The 17,664-nt window shown below is 45.7% G+C and overlaps 1 protein-coding gene across 1 annotated transcript in view; it reads left to right on the top strand.

Moving 5' to 3' along the window:
* The window catches only part of St8sia2 (ST8 alpha-N-acetyl-neuraminide alpha-2,8-sialyltransferase 2), a 106,824-nt gene that overhangs the window by 64,432 nt on the left and 24,728 nt on the right, over positions 1-17,664 (top strand). The window contains exons 2-5 of the mRNA XM_051149305.1: positions 4,281-4,334; positions 4,689-4,751; positions 8,982-9,110; positions 16,028-16,285. Coding sequence (XP_051005262.1) covers positions 4,281-4,334; positions 4,689-4,751; positions 8,982-9,110; positions 16,028-16,285 — 504 coding nt within the window. The remainder of the gene's footprint in view (positions 1-4,280; positions 4,335-4,688; positions 4,752-8,981; positions 9,111-16,027; positions 16,286-17,664) is intronic.

Here is a 17,664-nt window from a genome sequence, read left to right as displayed (position 1 = left end):
GGTGAATAAAATACGAGGTTAATTCTTCCTTAAGGGACACACACACTGCAGTGGGTCCAGAAGCCAGAGAAGGTGAAACTGGAACAAAACCCCAAACCGTTGGCCTCTCATCTGTCAGAGGAGGAGTCAGACTATGAGATGATGGAATGGGAAAAGATTCTAGGAACAAAGCATCTCTAAAAGAAGGGGAAAGTGGCTGTGAATGGAAATTCAGGGTCATCCTGAGGGAAGTCCAGGTGTTTGACTTGGGGTTAGCACAGAGGCATGGTGAGGACAATCTGGCTGAAAGAGAGTGCCTGGAGGCACTAGACTGAAAAACACTCACAGCACGGGTTCTAGACTAGAGAAAAGTCCTGTCCCATATCCCAGGGGACATCATTGGTGGAAAGATTTGTGATCAGCATACCTTGGAGATAAAGAAGTCTTCTACTGTTGGAATGCAACAGATAAAAGTGGGGTGTGGCCAGGCAGGATGGCTCACACCTTTAATCCCAGCAGAGATTGATACAGAGGCAGGTGGATGTCTGTGGGTTCGAGGCCAGCCTGATCTACACAATGAGTCCCTGGACAACCAGAGTTACATAGTGAGTCTGCTCCCCCCTACCCCCCACCCCCGCCCAAAAAAAAAAGGAAAGGAAAGAAAGTCCCAGGGATGCTATAATATAGAGATAGCTGCCCCACCCCTAGCCTCACCCAATAAAGAGATGTTCTGACTGAATGTCAGGAGTGTCAAGGACAGGGATCCCTGAGTTAGAAGAAGGATCGATAAAGAAAAGCACAGGGATTTGATGGCTGAAGTCAGCAGGATTTCATGTCCTCTGGGACCTGGCCTCAGGCAGAAAAGGAGAAAGGCTGGGAGCTGCTGTTGGTAAAGTATTTGGTCCCTTTAAACCTGCCAATCAGAGGCTGGGGACAGAGGAGAGAGAGTTGGTCTAAGCACACAAAAATCACCTAGGCAATGCTGAGGCTCTATTTTGGAGCACAGTTAACAGCATATGTAGCCAAGCACAATGTCTCATGCCCATCATCCTGGCTACTTAGGAGATTGTTGTAGAAGAAACACAAAACCAAGCCAGCCTGGGCAACATGGCAAGACTTTGCTCAAATAATAACAACAACAACAATCATATACTTGAAAATTGCTATCAGTGGACAAAATGAACATACTCAGTCTTTAGTAACTGTGGATGACTGACTGTATGACTCTCCCATAGATGCTAAATTACACAAGTGCTCAAGTCCTTTATATAAAGTGGTACAGTATTTGCCTATAACCTATGCACATCCTTCCATATACTTTGGATTCATTGTATTGTGTCTAAAACAATAAAAGTGCTATTGCATACTGTTTGGGTACCAACAAGAAAAAATCGGTTCAACTTCAGTAGAAACAAAAAATTTTAAGTATCTTTTTATTCTAAGTTGGTTGAACCCACACATGTAGGACCCATGAACACAGAGTACCATTTAATCATTTCTAGAATATATATATATATATATATATTAGTATATATACATATATCCTTGGCATATATATTTATAAATAATAAGTATATTATAAATATATAATATATAGTATAATGTATAGTATATAAAATATATGTTATATAACATATATCATATACTGTATTATATAATATAGTATATATTGTATATACTAATTATGTGTGTGTGTGTGTGTGTACATATATAGTGAAGCCAGTGGTATAACTGGCTTTGGGGAACTTAAGAAGAAGAGAAGAAAAAAAAGAGAGAATTCTTGTGATATCCTTAAAACAGTACTTCATGAGGGCAGGAATTGTATGTGTTCAGTTTTGCCAACAACCCAACTATGATGTTATTCAAAATATTTTGTTGAACGAATGATATTTAAAAGTTACATTATATGCAGGACTCTCCTCACCTGGAGCCCTTGTAAGTTTGATGAAAGTCATCCTTCCCACACCCACACCCACGGCCCACTTGACTCCCCAACCCCCAACCCCCCACTGCCACCATGAGCTGGGTTTGCATTTTCATTTCTGATAAAGGCAGAGTTTTCTCCAGGATCTATCACATCTTCTTCTTAGCCATCACACACACTCCAGGTCCCTCATCAGAGACTTCATAAATACCCTGCCATTTTTAACCCATTTTTATGTTTATTGAACTTTTTATTCATACACTAGTAATTTCATATATGGATACAATATATTTAGATGGTGGCCACCAGCATTCTGCTCCCTGCTCTGACTTCTGGCCTATCCCACCTACCACAAACCCTTCTGACTTCATGCTTGCTTTTTCTTGTGTTTTCCTATTTTATCTGGTCTTTCCCAAAGGGAGATGCAAAGATCCTCACTGTTCCTTGTGGTGATCATTTGAGGAATTTCTTTGATAAATACTTTCCTAATGATGGCTTTGTGGTTCTTACAAATAAGCACATGGCTATGGCATCATACCTGTGTCCCAGATGGTCTTGTTTAGGACAAAAGTGCATCCGTTTTAAAGTCTAAACAAATGATAGTATTCGTAGAGGATAAAGGAAATTGGTTATAGGGATATAAGAATTACTAATTTAGGAACCATTAATATGCTCGTTAGTTTTTTGCCAACTTAATACAAACTAGAGTCACCCAGGAAGAGGGACCTTCCATTAAGAAAACCTTCCTTCAGACTGGCCTGTGGGCAAGCTTGTGGTACATTTTCTTGATTAATGATTGATAACAGCTCACTATGCATAGTGCTACCCCTGGGCAGGTAGATGTCCTGGGTACCTAAGAAAGCAAGCCGAGCAAACCAAAAGAGCCAGCCAGTAGGCAGAGCCTCCCCCGCTTCCATGGCCTCTGCTTCATCTCCTGCCTCAACTTCCCTCAGTGACCTGAGAGCTGTAAGAAGAAATAAAGCCCTTTCCCCATGTTAGTTGGCTTGGGCGAATGTTTTCTCATAGCAATAGGATGCAAAAACAAAACTAAGTTCAACTCATTCAATGTTCATTTCACTATCCACACTAAGGTGCTCGAAAGATGTCTCCCAAGACTGTTAGCCAGCTATCCCAAACCATTTACTTAATTTCTCCCTGATAATGCTTTTAAAAATCATATACCAATTCTTATACATGCAGTATTCCTAGACAATCTCTTTGGTTTCATTAGCCTTTCATTAGTCTTGAACTCTTACTGCACTTTAACTCAGCAGGTTTGACTTACTCTCTGGCCCAGCAGCTCTTCCCTCCCGGTAAGGAGAGCTGCTCTGAGGGCTGGTGTTTAGATGAGGGTGTGAATGGACAGTGATTTGTGAGAACACCACACCAAATAAAGCCCTTGGCATCAACCAGACTGTGGTTCAGAGTGGCAACCTGTGAGATGCTACCAGAATCCAAATCAAAAGGCCAACAGGTCTGCCTTCCAACAAAAATGGAGAGAGTGAAAAATCAACTTCATTAATTAAATACTAGGCATTAATTTAGAATACATACTATGATACTCTGCATCATACACAACTCAGCTTGGAGGGGTAAAACTGATGGTAGGGAAATCTTAAAGGCTCTCTTGCCTGCCTCCAATTATCTGGCTATGAAATCAACTACTGACTGTAACTAAGTAAGGTTGAAGTTGCATTTCAACAGATCAGAAATGTATGTATGTATGTATGTATGTACATATGTGTATATGTATGTATGTATGGACATGCCAATGCACATATGATGATATATGTATAAATCCAGTGTGCTGCATTTCCATAACTTCTTCCCAAAGAATTCTCATTTAATGATAGTTTCCCCCAGATACATAGCTTTCCTCAGGATATTAATTGTTTCTTTGCTGTACACTAACCCCTTCTCTGAAGGGCTCAGTAGAACTTTAAAATACAAGTAAAATACAAAATGCCTTCTTAATCACCTATCCTATAAATGGGGGGGGGGAGATTTTTAATGAATAAAATAACTGGACTTACATATGACTTTTCTACAACACGGGCACAAAGTGGGGAACCAAGGGCACATTCATGTTTTACCCAGCCAAATCAATAACAAAATAAGATGATGCTGTGTGGCCAAACAACAGAATCTGACAACTGAATAGGAAATGGATCAAAAGCCCGAGTTTATCAAGAGCCTGTTCTCCAAAACAAAGGACCCTCTTCATTACCCACTTGCTTCCTGTCCTCTCCATCCTACACAGGAACACTATTACTGTTATATATCCTGCCATTAAAGAGTAGCTTGTTGTCACATTTGGCTAGGGGCACTGCTGAGTTAATCTTTTGCCCCTGTTGAATTGCTGGTGTCTTCAACTTAGGGTAAATGTGAAGAACTACATCGGGCCACTCATGAATGAAAGCAAAAGAAGAGAGTGAGTGATGCTGAGTCATGTTGGTGCAAATGCCACACTGTGCTCATTCATGTCATTATGTGGGTTAGCTTAGTCAAGGAAGACTGTTTCGAGGCAGGTCTGTTACCTGTCTCAAATGGGTGCCTCAGTCTGAAATGTTCAACTGGGAGATGGGAAGATCTGAGGGACCCAAATCCCCATAAAATTCCTGGGCTATGACTGAGACCAAGGTAGCACTCATTATGGAAAACCCAGAGTAAGATGTTGTCATCTTTCTGTGGTCCTCCAGGTGAGCTCTGGGGTCTCCTAGTGATTGAAGAGGGCTTTGCAAGGAAGAACTGTGTTTATAAATAATGCATTTCCTTTGTCTTGCAGGAATTCTGGAGGCAGAGGTACAATCAGATCAGCTGTGAACAGCTTACATAGCAAATCTAATAGGTTTGTAAATTAGATTTTGTGTTCATTTGTTTTTGCTGTAAGGCAGCTATTAATCTGCTTCTCCTCTTTGCTGGATGGTGCCCTTCTTACTTAGCAAATAGATCTGTTCCGTTTCGCTTTGGTTTTGCATTTCCTTAATCACTTTTGAGGGGAACTGTCAATGGGAGAGCACATGAAATGGACCATGCGGCTAGAGAGGTTGCAGAGATGGAACACACAGATGGGTAAAAGTTACCTTCTCTAAAAGAGCCCACCCTCTTTGTAGAGCTTGAAGTGCCACCAACGTACTTGTAACCTGCATTTTTGCTGAGCAGTAGAGCCCCTGAAGCAAGCTAGGACTTTAATCCAATTTCATTGTAGTTGATGGCTTGCCTGGGAGGTTGAGATGGGAATAAAGCATTTGAGAACTTTGCTGAGACATCTTAAAATATGTAGGGAGTCAACTAAGTAATGTTAACTCTAATTATTGGATGTGCACTCGAAATTCTGAAAGAGCACTCTTACGTTGTGTGACTGGAAGTCTTTGAGACAGTTCTTGGTTAGGGAAAACTGGTGCAGGGAACAGCAAATGCTTTGCAAGGCAATAAACCCAGACTTGCTGCAGACACCCCATACTTCTAATTCTCCATTCTCCACAAAACAATGAGTGCACCATAGCTCTGATCTCTGCCTCAAAGCCCAGGCTTAAGGAGCAGGGAGGCAAGTAGGAAGACCCTTGACATGAACAAAGGCTACTGTTCAAACTAAAGTTCTTGTTCTACTTTCTCAATGTCGTGTTCTGATACCTCTGGGAACAAAAGGTCCACAACTTTGAGAGGCCAAATTCGTTGATTACTCTTCCATATATTTTTTTTAGATCTTTTGATCATACCTGATCAGTACAGTATGTCTGATCTTGACCTTGAAGAACTGGCTTGAGAAACTGTCTCCTCCATCTTTGCCATCATTTGCTTCTACAGCTCTAATGGCTTCAACCATATGGCACTTCAAATGAAGCGTATCTTTTGGCTAAAACACAAATATGGCAGAAATAAAGAAAGCCATATGTCCCTGTACTTCTCTCTGTTCTACTCTGGAAAGAGAGTCCCCCTTTTGGAGAAAGGTATTACCCTGCCCCCAAAGCCCAAGTCTCCATGGTGACTTGAGGAGGCACCACCAGATTAAATCTGAGAACTAAGCAGATTCTTGGAAGTCAGACAGCCCCGGATTCAACCATGAATTTTCTAGGTAGGACTTCATGCAAGTAAATGCACTTTCTGGATCTTAGTGTCCCATTCAGTTAGATTAATAAAGCATCAATTTAGGACTACTGGATATAAAGCTATATATATCTTAGCCTCTGTGGTGACGAACGTGTTCATCAGATGATGGCTGCTGTCACTGGATGTCTTGATAGCATCAGAGGTTGGTGACTGAGGGGGAAGCACAAGAGTTGGAAGGTGAAGCAATATAAGCCTGAAGAGTATGCATAGTGTTGGAGAGGTGTCCTGGGCCCTGAAGGGCACATTCATGGAAGAATACTAATTTCCGTCAGTAGTCCAGCTGGCTTTGTATAGAGCATATGAATCATATAAACAGAGGTAGTCCCTCTGGCTAAGCCGTCCCCTTTATTGTGTAGACACGAAGACAGAAGCCAGAAACCTGAAGGGACCTTGCCATGCCCTCTAACTAGATAGCCACAGAGCCAGGGGTGAAGTTCAGCACCACGACTAGCTATGGAAGATCTCCTGGACAGCTAGGAACTAGGTTCAGAATGATACCACTGTCAGTGCCTGGATCTTTCACTTCTTTAACCACCTTGTACCCAAGAAAAGTCTGGAGACTCCACCTAGAGATTTCTGAGCAGGTCTTCACTAAAAGCCTCCATGACTCCATAGCTCTGCAGATGCTTTCTTCTTGAGTGAGCTTAATGCCATACAAAATGCCCAGTTTCTGGGAGCATCACCAGGGACCAAATCCATGAGATGCCAACCATGATGCTTTTAGGAAGACCATGTCCCATCCAAAACAGAAAGATATTTCTGTCACTCACCCCTACTAATGTATGTTGCATTGGACATCGGGGGTCTCAGGATGTGACAGCTGTGCTCACAGTCCTGAGTTTACTGTTCTTGCCTCTTGCTACACATAAAAGTAAGCAGTACTTGACACAGCTGGGAAGACAGCTCAGTGGGTAAAGTGATCATCACTGCAGAAGCATGAGGAGATGTGTTCGATCTTAAGGACCCATATTAAACAACAACAACATTAAAGCCAGTTGTAGAGGTGTGCACTTGTAACCCTAGCCCTTGGAAAGCAGAGACAGGTGGGTCTCTAGAGCTGCCTAACTAGACAGTCCAACTGAACTGGGAACTCCAGGTTCATTGAGAGACACTGTCTCGAAAAATAAGATGGAGAACAATTGAGGAAGATACCTGACATCCTCCTTTGGCCTTTAGACACACAAACACACACACACGCACATACAAGACAGAGGGGATGTAGCCACCCCAGGCCTCCTGGAGACCCAGGAAGAGGAAGGAAACAACAGTGGTCCTTTAAGAACTCTAGAACCTCTGAGCCTGGTATGTTCACCTTAGATGAAATTTGGGCTTTCTATTTTCTTCCATAAATTCCCTTAAGCCTGCATACTAGATACAAGTACCTCAGCCACACCCTGAACCCTTTCATGGTCTATCCTCTGCAAAGTAACATGGTCTATCCTCTGCCAAGCTACAAGAAAAGTGCTAAGAGCCAGAGGAGTAAAGGATATAGAGAGGTGGAGGTGCCCAACCAGGGCAAGTATGCCACACAGTGTAGACCCTAAGAGAATTTCCTCTCTGCCTGCATAAAGCAAAACAGTATTGAGTTCAGGCATCGCTAACAGGATTTCATCTTTTTGAACTTGGCTGTCCCAAGATAAATGTAGAGGACAGAGGTGTTTGGTTTGAACTCTCAAAAGCTGTAGAATTTGGCATTACAAACCCACTTATTATTCTAACTGAGAGAATGTGCTGCCGGCTAGACAAAAGGAACTTGGGACGTGACCCACATGTATCTGTGTGTGTTGGCAGGAGGCAGGCTGTCTTCTAGACTGCCTTCAAAGGTATCAATGTAGCCTGGTTTCTTAGAAACCTACCTGCATAGATTTCAATATCTGAGTTCAAAAGTCCTTCTGTGCCTGCTGTCCCTGAGTCAGACAGACAGTTTATATCCAGCATTGTGATCTGCCTCAGGTATACAAAGCCAGCCAGCTCCTTCCTCCATGCCAGGCTTCTCAGGACCAATTTCAATGTCAAGTTCAACATGTGGTTATTTACTGGGCACCTGTTATGTTAAACCATTATGAAATGGGGAAATGAATGAGCAAAACCACCCACTTAAAATCTAGTAAGGTAGGAAGATATAAGACTGATAACTCTATGATAGGTGGATATTTTTTCCTCTTGGCAAAAAAAAAAAAAAAATTGATGGTGTAGCCAATGATGTGGCACAGAGATCAAAGGCACTCTCCACAAAAGCTGCTCATTTGAGTTCAGTCCCCAGGACTCACATGGTGGAAGAAGAGGATGGACTCCAGCCCCTTGTCCCCTGACTTTCACACGTGCACATGCACGTGCGTGCACGCACACACACACACACACACACACACACACACACACATAATTTGAAAAGGATTTTAAAAGAAGAAAATGTGTAATCCCAGCACTAGGGAGGCAGAGGCAGGCGGATTTCTGTGAGTTCCAGGCCAGCCTGGTCTACAAAGCAAGTCCAGGACAGCCAGGGCTACACAGAGAAACCTTGTCTTGAAAAACCAAAAACAGGAAAGAAAAAAAAAAGAATGAAAGAAAGAAAGAAAAAAAGGGACATTGGTCTGCATGGCTTTAGCCATCTTTGTTAAGTTTCCTGGCCATCGGTTAATAGTTTGTGCATTACCCTTCTGTAGCTAAGAAGGCAAACTACTGTCCTGGCAGAGACTGCCTATTTCCCTAGAAGCACAGAGATGGGAGGGAGGGAAGAGCAGCCTTAGGGCTCCACTTCCTGTTTCTAAGAAGCAGTGTGTGTAGGCTGTTCCTGAGGGACTGAGTTCGTGCATTCTAGAAGATGAATAGACTTCCCTTCTCAGGTAATAACTGCAATTTTGCTCTTGTGAAGTTTACATTCAAGGCCGTGCAAAAACAAAACTATTAGACTTGTCATGGGCAGGCTCACAGATCATGTCTACCTTCATGTTTTTTCCCCCCTTTCCAGAGCTGAAGTTGTAATAAACGGCTCTTCACCGCCAGCTGTTGTTGACAGAAGCAATGAAAGCATTAAACATAGCATCCAGCCAGCCCCGTCCAGATGGAGACACAACCAGACACTCTCTCTGAGAATCAGGTATTGGTCATTACCTAGAGAACAAGAGAGAAGGGGGCAGGCCTGACCCTCTTTACCAGGAGCCACCAAACTGCTGCTTTCTAGTATTTAAAGAAGTCAGGGTAGAAACAACAAAATGTTTCCCTCCCAAGGAAACAGGTTTCATCTGTTAAATGAGTAATTCAATATCAAAACCTGGGGTAAGCCCAGCCACATGCCTCATGTGCTTATGCAGCCGCTGGGCAAAGGGAGGGTACAGGTGTTGCTCCCTGGGTCCTTGGTACAGGTCAGGAGCTCTGCTTCTAGGCAGTGCAGGTCACTTGCTTCTTGTTTGTCTCTACCTGGTACTCGTGTCTCCATTGTGTGACAGTCCTTCACCTTGTCTGCCACCTCCCATGGCCCTTGTAGAATGAAATGCTGTCTCCTCACCACCACCCACGAGAAAATGCAGAACCATAGCCGAGAGACCCAGAACTGACCTGACCTCTTGGTGGGCCACCAAGAGAATGACTGTCTAAGCCAGAGAAACTTTCATTTGCCCTTGGCACCCTCAGATACTAGTGGTGAAAATAGATAGCAGTGGTGGACATGGATAGCACTGGTGGACATGGATAGCACTGGTGGACATAGATAGCAGTGGTGGACATAGATAGCAATGGTGGACATGGATAGCAGTGGTGGACATGGATAGCAGTGGTGGACATGAATAGCACTGGTGGACATGGATAGTAGTGATGGACATGGATAGCACTGGTGGACATGGATAGCAGTGGTGGACATAGATAGCAGTGGTGGACATGGATAGCAGTGGTGGACATGGATAGCAGTGATGGACATGGATAGCACTGGTGGACATGGATAGCAGTGGTGGACATGGATAGCAGTGGTGGACATGGATAGCAGTGATGGACATGGATAGCAGTGATGGACATGGATAGCAGTGGTAGACATGGATAGCAGTGATGGACATGGATAGCAGTGGTGGACATGGATAGCAGTGGTGGACACGGATAGCAGTGGTGGATATGGATAGCAGTGGTGGACATGGATAGCAGTGATGGACATGGATAGCACTGGTGGACATGGATAGCAGTGGTGGACACGGATAGCAGTGGTGGACACGGATTGCAGTGGTGGACACGGATAGCACTGGTGGACATGGATAGCAGTGATGGACATGGATAGCACTGGTGGACATGGATATCAGTGGTGGACATGGATAGCAGTGGTGTACATGGATAGCAGTGATGGACATGGATAGCAGTGATGGACATGGATAGCAGTGGTGGACATGGATAGCAGTGGTAGACATGGATAGCAGTGATGGACATGGATAGCACTGGTGGACATGGATAGCAGTGGTGGACACGGATAGCAGTGGTGGACATAGATAGCAGTGGTGGACATGGATAGCAGTGATGGACATGGATAGCACTGGTGGACATGGATAGCAGTGGTGGACACGGATAGCAGTGGTGGACATAGATAGCAGTGGTGGACATGGATAGCAGTGATGGACATGGATAGCACTGGTGGACATGGATAGCAGTGGTGGACACGGATAGCAGTGGTGGACATGGATAGCACTGGTGGACATGGATAGCAGTGATGGACATGGATAGCAGTGGTGGACATAGATAGCAGTGGTGGACATGGATAGCAGTGATGGACATGGATAGCACTGGTGGACATGGATAGCAGTGGTGGACACGGATAGCAGTGGTGGACATAGATAGCAGTGGTGGACATGGATAGCACTGGTGGACATGGATAGCACTGGTGGACATGGATAGCATGGTGGACACGGATAGCAGTGGTGGACACGGATAGCACTGGTGGACACGGATAGCACTGGTGGACATGGATAGCACTGGTGGACATGGGTAGCAGTGGTGGACACAAATAGCATGGTGGACACGGATAGCAGTGGTGGACACGGATAGCACTGGTGGACATGGATAGAACTGGTGGACATGGATAGCACTGGTGGACATGGGTAGCAGTGGTGGACACAAATAGCATGGTGGACATGGATAGCACTGGTGGACATGGATAGTAGTGGTGGACATGGATAGCAGTGATGGACATGGATAGCACTGGTGGACATGGATAGCAGTGGTGGACACGGATAGCACTGGTGGATACGGATAGCAGTGGTGGACACAGATAGCACTGGTGGACATGGATAGCACTGGTGGACATGGATAGCATGGTGGACACGGATAGCAGTGGTGGACATGGATAGCACTGGTGGACATGGATAGCACTGGTGGACACGGATAGCAGTGGTGGACACAGATAGCAGTGGTGGACACGGATAGCACTAGTGGACATGGATAGCAGTGATGGACATGGATAGCACTGGTGGACATGGATAGCACTGGTGGACATGGGTAGCAGTGGTGGACACGGATAGCATGGTGGACATGGAAAGCACTGGTGGACATGGATAGTAGTGGTGGACATGTATAGCAGTGATGGACATGGATAGCAGTGGTGGACATAGATAGCAGTGGTGGACATAGATAGCAGTGGTGGACATGGATAGCAGTGATGGACATGGATAGCAGTGATGAACATGGATAGCAGTGGTGGACATGGATAGCAGTGGTGGACATGGATAGCAGTGGTGGACATGGATAGCAGTGGTGGACATGGATAGCAGTGGTGGACATGGATAGCAGTGGTGGACATGGATAGCAGTGGTGGACATGGATAGCAGTGGTGGACATGGGTAGCACTGGTAGACATGGATAGCAGTGGTGGACACGGATAGCAGTGGTGGACATGGATAGCAGTGGTGGACATGGATAGCAGTGGTGGACATGGATAGCAATGGTGGACATGGATAGCAGTGGTGGACATGGATAGCAGTGGTGGACATGGAGAAGGATTGTAACTTAAGCACTTGGGACTTTGCGTTGAGATGCTGCAGTGGTTGACCCAGCAGATTCTCACTGCCAGGCAGTGAGCTGTGGCCTGGGGGCTGCTGGCATGAACAGATATGTTGGGCAGAAAAATACAAAGTAAGCAAAGACAGACAACTCAGTAGGATGTTCACACCAGGACCATATCTTGCAAATTTGTGAAGCTAAGGAGATTGTACTGGAAGGAGTTACCCATTTGCTCAAAGGTCCAAGAGGGCTAACAGGATAAGTTGGAGTTTGTCAGGTGGGCAGTGTTGTGGTCTTGCAGGCACAGGGTCTGAATATGGTGTTTGTGACCAGGGATGAAAGAAATCAGAAGATAGGCATGGGGGATGGGAATGAGGCAGCCAGGACTACATGAGAAATGGCTTGATGGTACCCCAGGCTATCAGCATGCTAAAGCAAAGGTGAAGAGCCACACACGCAATATAGCACAAAGCAGGGAGCTGCCCCATCCAGTACCTCCAGCCCCTAGCTCTAGATTTCCTGGAGAGACAAAAAGGCTGTAGGATTAAAGAGCATTGACAGCTGGGAACCCAGCAACTGAGAGGTCAGCTGGAAGAGCTACCACCAGACCCACCCTGTCTCAGCACCTCTTTGGGGCCACCTAGGTGAGACCCTCCCTTGTGGCATTGTCCTGACAGCCATAACCCTTCCACCTGGGGCACTGTGGAGCTGACAAGCCTGCTGCACAGCAGCAAACCCCACCAACCTGTGGCTAAGGCCACAGCAGTTATTCTCCCCAGATGGCTCTAGAAGCCAGCATTCTGAGTGCTGCCCCAGCAGCTTCAGGAAAACCTTTCTTAGTGCCTGCTCTGCTGGCTTCTGGGTGCCAGATACCCCTGTGGCTGTATCACCCTGACATCTATCTCTTCTTTCCTCACATCTGAGTCAGTGTAACCTAACCTTCACAGGACACTGTCACTGCATTTAGTGCCCACAGGGCATCCAAGGTGATCTCATTTCAAGATCCTTCATTACATGTGCCAAGACACCGTTCCTGAGTGAGATCACATCCACGGGTTCAGGGACCAGGAATTGGCCACACAAAACATGTGGCCACCATATTCCATCTTCCCCACTATAGCACCTGAAAGTAAAATCTTGCCACCAGTACCTGCCCACTTCAGCTCCTTCTGGCCCTTTTCTGTAGGAACTTTGAAGAGAAGATGAAGAGAGACCTACGCATACACATGCATACACATACATGTATACACATGGCACATACACACATGTGCACAGTCACACATATGTACACACTCATACACATGGGTGCACACATGTGCACACTCACATGGATACACACATGCGTGCCTCATTTGTGAAGAAGAGCAGACCGTTGCTTCTATAAGGAGTCTGCAGACACCAGCCACTGTAGAAGGAACAATCTGCCTCCACCCAGAGGGAAAAGGAATTTCTCTCCACTCAATTAGTTGCCAAAATTATTCACAATAAAAGATTCTATGAGTGATTTAGAATGATATTTAATAATTGATTGTAATTTCTCTTAATTAGTTAGAAATTAATTCCCTCACAGAGGTATTTATTTATGAGTTTTCTGGGGGCTTTCTTTGCTTTTAAATACTTTAGGGTAAGTAATTGCAAGGGATATTAGCAATTTCCAAACTATATTAGCGTGTCAAGTTGTATAATCTTTAGTGAAGTGGGGTAAATAAAGCACTTTTGTTTCCTGCTAAGAAGTAAAAAGTTCTCAGCCAAATGGCTGGAGACTCTAGTCACTAATGTGCAGCGACCAGTGGACGGGGCGTGCCATGACCAGGGGCTTCTGGCTGTCCCTTGGCTATCTCAGAACACCCCAAACCTAGATGTACATTAAACATCTGACCTGGGGCCCCAGAAGCAGGCTTCCTCAGGTGTCAGACGCAGCTTTTAGATTCTTCCTAGTTTCCAAGTATCCAGACATGCAAGCTCCTGGGACCTGCCTCAGGGCCTACACCTTTCAAGTTCTGCAGACTCAAGGCTCAGCGTTACCATATGCACATCTAGGTAGCATCACACATTTGCAAGGCACACGAACATTCTGTGGATGGAAGACAAGCTTCTGTGCGCTTGTCCTCAATGAGAGCTTGCCGCAGGAGACACAATTAGATCAGCTGACCCAAGCATATAGCTCCTTTCTCAGTATGATTGCAATCATCTTTGTGTCTTTTTTTTTTTTTTCAGGTGGGTAGGGGGTTAAAGACAGGGTTTCTCTGTGTAGCCCTAGCTGCCCTGGAACTTTTTCTGTAGACCAGGCTGCCCTTGACCTTAGAGAGCCAACTGCCTTTGCCTCCCAGTTGCTGGGATTAAAAGCATGCACTGTCTGCTATCTATGTATGTACATGGATGAGGGAGCATGTACATGTGGAAGGCAGAGGTCAGCCTCTAGTATTGTTCCTCAGGAGCTGTACATATTGGTTTTTGAGACTGTCTCTCATTCACCTGGAGCCTGCTGAGGAGGCTGGCCTGCCTAGCCCTTGATCCCCCGGGGATCTGTGTGCTTTCGCCTCCCCAGCAGTGCAATTACAGGCACATGGCACTGCGCATAGCTTTTTGAAATGTGGGTTCTTAAGATCAGACTTACATTCTCGTGCTTACATGATAAGCACTTTACCAACTCAGCTTTCTCTCTAACCCCTTAGGCAGTTCTTTTTAAAATTTAATTAAAATATAATTACATCATATTCCCTTTCCCTTTTCTCCCTCCAGCCTCTCTCGCGTACCACTGCCCTCCTCTCTTTCAAACTCATGGCCTCTACTTCTTTAATTGTTGTATGTATGTTTTGTATGTATGTATGTATGTATATATAGAGAGAGAATTCCTGAATGTATAAACACAACCTGCTCGGTCTGTATGTTGCTTATCTGTGTATATGATTCCGGGCCTGAGCACATTCCTTAGCTGTCTGTAGTCGTTTGTCTAGTGCTGTAGGCCCTGTGAGAGCTCTCCCTCCCACGTTAGCAAGTCTGTTGGTGCCATCCTTGTTCAGGTCCTGGGGTTCTTTTAAGTAGGGCCCCCAGCTGGTACTCAGGCCCTAGGGACAGGCTGTGTTCCAGGAAATTCTCCTGGTGATTTCATGAAGACACCTATTCCTTTCTGGACCCAACTCTGTCCTTCCCTTGTGCTCTTCTAGAACTTTCCCTCTAAATCTAACTTACCCTGGAACCTAGAGAACTGTGTTTTGATCACTTTCTTCTAAATACACATGGAGGAACACACCTCTGTAGGACCAGGGGTGATATGAAAATCCACAAACCCCTGCTAGACAGCAACTAGAGGAGTGAGAAGCAGTCCAGAAAATGCGCCAGTGCACAGGCTAGGAGGCCACACTCTCAGGACCTTACAGGTGGGAGCAGGAATTCCCCAACACAGTCCCACAGACCACCCCACCACTCCACCCTCGGTCCCCATGCCTGAAGAAGCCTTCCTGGGAAAGCAGCAGCCAATGAGGAACAAAGGCACACATTACTCTGGCTTGCTGTTCCTTTTTTAGATCTCCCTGTTCAATGGCCCTTCCCCTAAGACAGACGGTTTGATGCAGGGTAAGCCAAAGGGCTGGGTACTCAGTACCAAAGGTTTCCTGCCGTTGGTGCAACACCCTTCCATATAGGGCAGTTTTTCTCAACCTGTGGGTTAAAACACCTTTGGGGTTGAATGACCCTTTCACAGGGATTGCATAGCAGATATCCTGCATATCAGATATTTTCCATTGAGACTCATAACAGTGACAAAATTACAGTTGTGAAGTAGCAATGAACATAATTTTATGGCTGGGGGTCACCACAACATGCGGAGCTGTATTAAAGAGTCACAGCCTTAGGAGGGTTAAGAACCGCAGGTCTAGGGCCTTCTGGAAAGCGTACAGAGCATTCCTGAGGGCACTTGAGCCCTGGGTGCACTCACCCGGTTGCTGGGTTGCAGCACCCTTTCAGGGTGAGACAGAATAGAGCATCTGAGCCAGTTAAGAGCATCTAGCAGCATGGTGACTTTCTTCATTTGATTTTTCACAGGAAGCAAATTTTAAAGTTCTTGGATGCAGAGAAGGATATTTCTGTCCTTAAGGGGACCCTGAAGCCCGGAGACATTATTCACTATATCTTTGATCGAGACAGCACAATGAACGTGTCCCAGAACCTCTATGAACTCCTACCAAGAACCTCCCCCCTGAAGAATAAGCATTTCCAGACTTGTGCCATCGTGGGCAACTCAGGGGTCTTGCTGAACAGCGGCTGTGGGCAGGAGATTGACACACACAGCTTTGTCATAAGGTAACTGTAGCACTCTTTTTTTAAACTCTACTTGGAGTGTTTAGGCCTCAACCTCTCTTCCAACCTCCCAACCCTACATACAAGAGAGAAGGTTAGTGGGGAGAGGCGGCCCCTTTACTTCTCCTATAGCTGTTTAGGATTCAGAGTCTTTGGGTCTATACCAATCTCCATCAACAGCAGACACAACCAGAAGTTTCCTCCAAGCTACTGTGCCCCAAAGAGTTGCTCTCTGTGTGTCTTTTCCAAACTGCCACACCATCCATCTCTGGTCTCTTCAAACTGCCACAGGCCGCACACCAATGCCTCACACCACCCCCAACACCACACACCACCCCCAATGCTGCACGCCACCCCCAACACCGCACACCAGTGCTGCATGCCACCCCCAATGCCGCACACCAGCCCCACACTCTCTCTGGGTTCTCATTTATATACTCAGAGCCCTAGGCCACATCCCATTTAGCAGGTGGCAAAAGCTGCTAAATTGTCTCCCCACATGAGACAATTAACAGCTGTGGACAAACTAAAGCTCAAACTGAAGTCCCACACTCATGCATGGTGAAGACCTAGACCCTCTGCTCAGATGTAGTAGCTAAGCAGCACAGTCTCCTTGTGGATCCCATAATATGGAGAGTAGAGACTTCTTCTGACGTGGACTCTGGTGCCCAATAATAGATCACTTCCCATGATGGGGCAGCCTTGCCAGGCAAGTAAGGTCAGATATTGGAGAGGAGGGCTCCCCCTTTCTGAGGACTAGGGGAGACGGGGAGGAGGCTGAGGGAAGGAACATGGGAACGGGGTGGGGGTGAGGGGCTACAATCAGAAGGTAAAGTGAACAAATTAAAAAATAAAATAAATTTTAAATTAAAAAATAGTTACATAACATAACTGAGTTTACAAAGAAACTAAACCTTGCACCTGCAGCAAGGGCTTTGGCCCTGAGTGGCAGGTGTATTAAAGGTGACTGATTCCAGAGGATCCTAGAAACCTACAAGAAGAACATCATGACAGGTGGATCGGGACCCAGTAGGGGTCTGTTCAAACTAGTGCACTAACCAAGAACAATACAAGTAGTAAACATCGAACCCCTACTCTGCTCTAGCCAATGGACAGGACATTCTCCACAGTTACGTACAGAGCAGAGACTGACTCTGACAGGAGCTCTGGTGCCCCATATTTAACCACTTCCTCTTGGTGGGGACCCTGATGGCACTCAAAGAAAGAATAAGCAGGCTACCAAGATGAGACTTGATAGCCTATGACCAAACAGTGGGGGAGGAGGTCCCCCTCAGTCATAGACCCAGGGGAGGGGAATAGGGTGAAAGTGGGAGGGAGGGAGGGAGGAATGGGAGGATACAAGTGATGGGATAGCAATTTAG

This window comes from Acomys russatus, chromosome 7 (genome assembly GCF_903995435.1).
Source record: "Acomys russatus chromosome 7, mAcoRus1.1, whole genome shotgun sequence".
NCBI lineage: Eukaryota > Metazoa > Chordata > Mammalia > Rodentia > Muridae > Acomys > Acomys russatus.
Note: the sequence above shows the minus strand (reverse complement) of the source record. Positions and strands in the feature narration are given on the sequence as shown.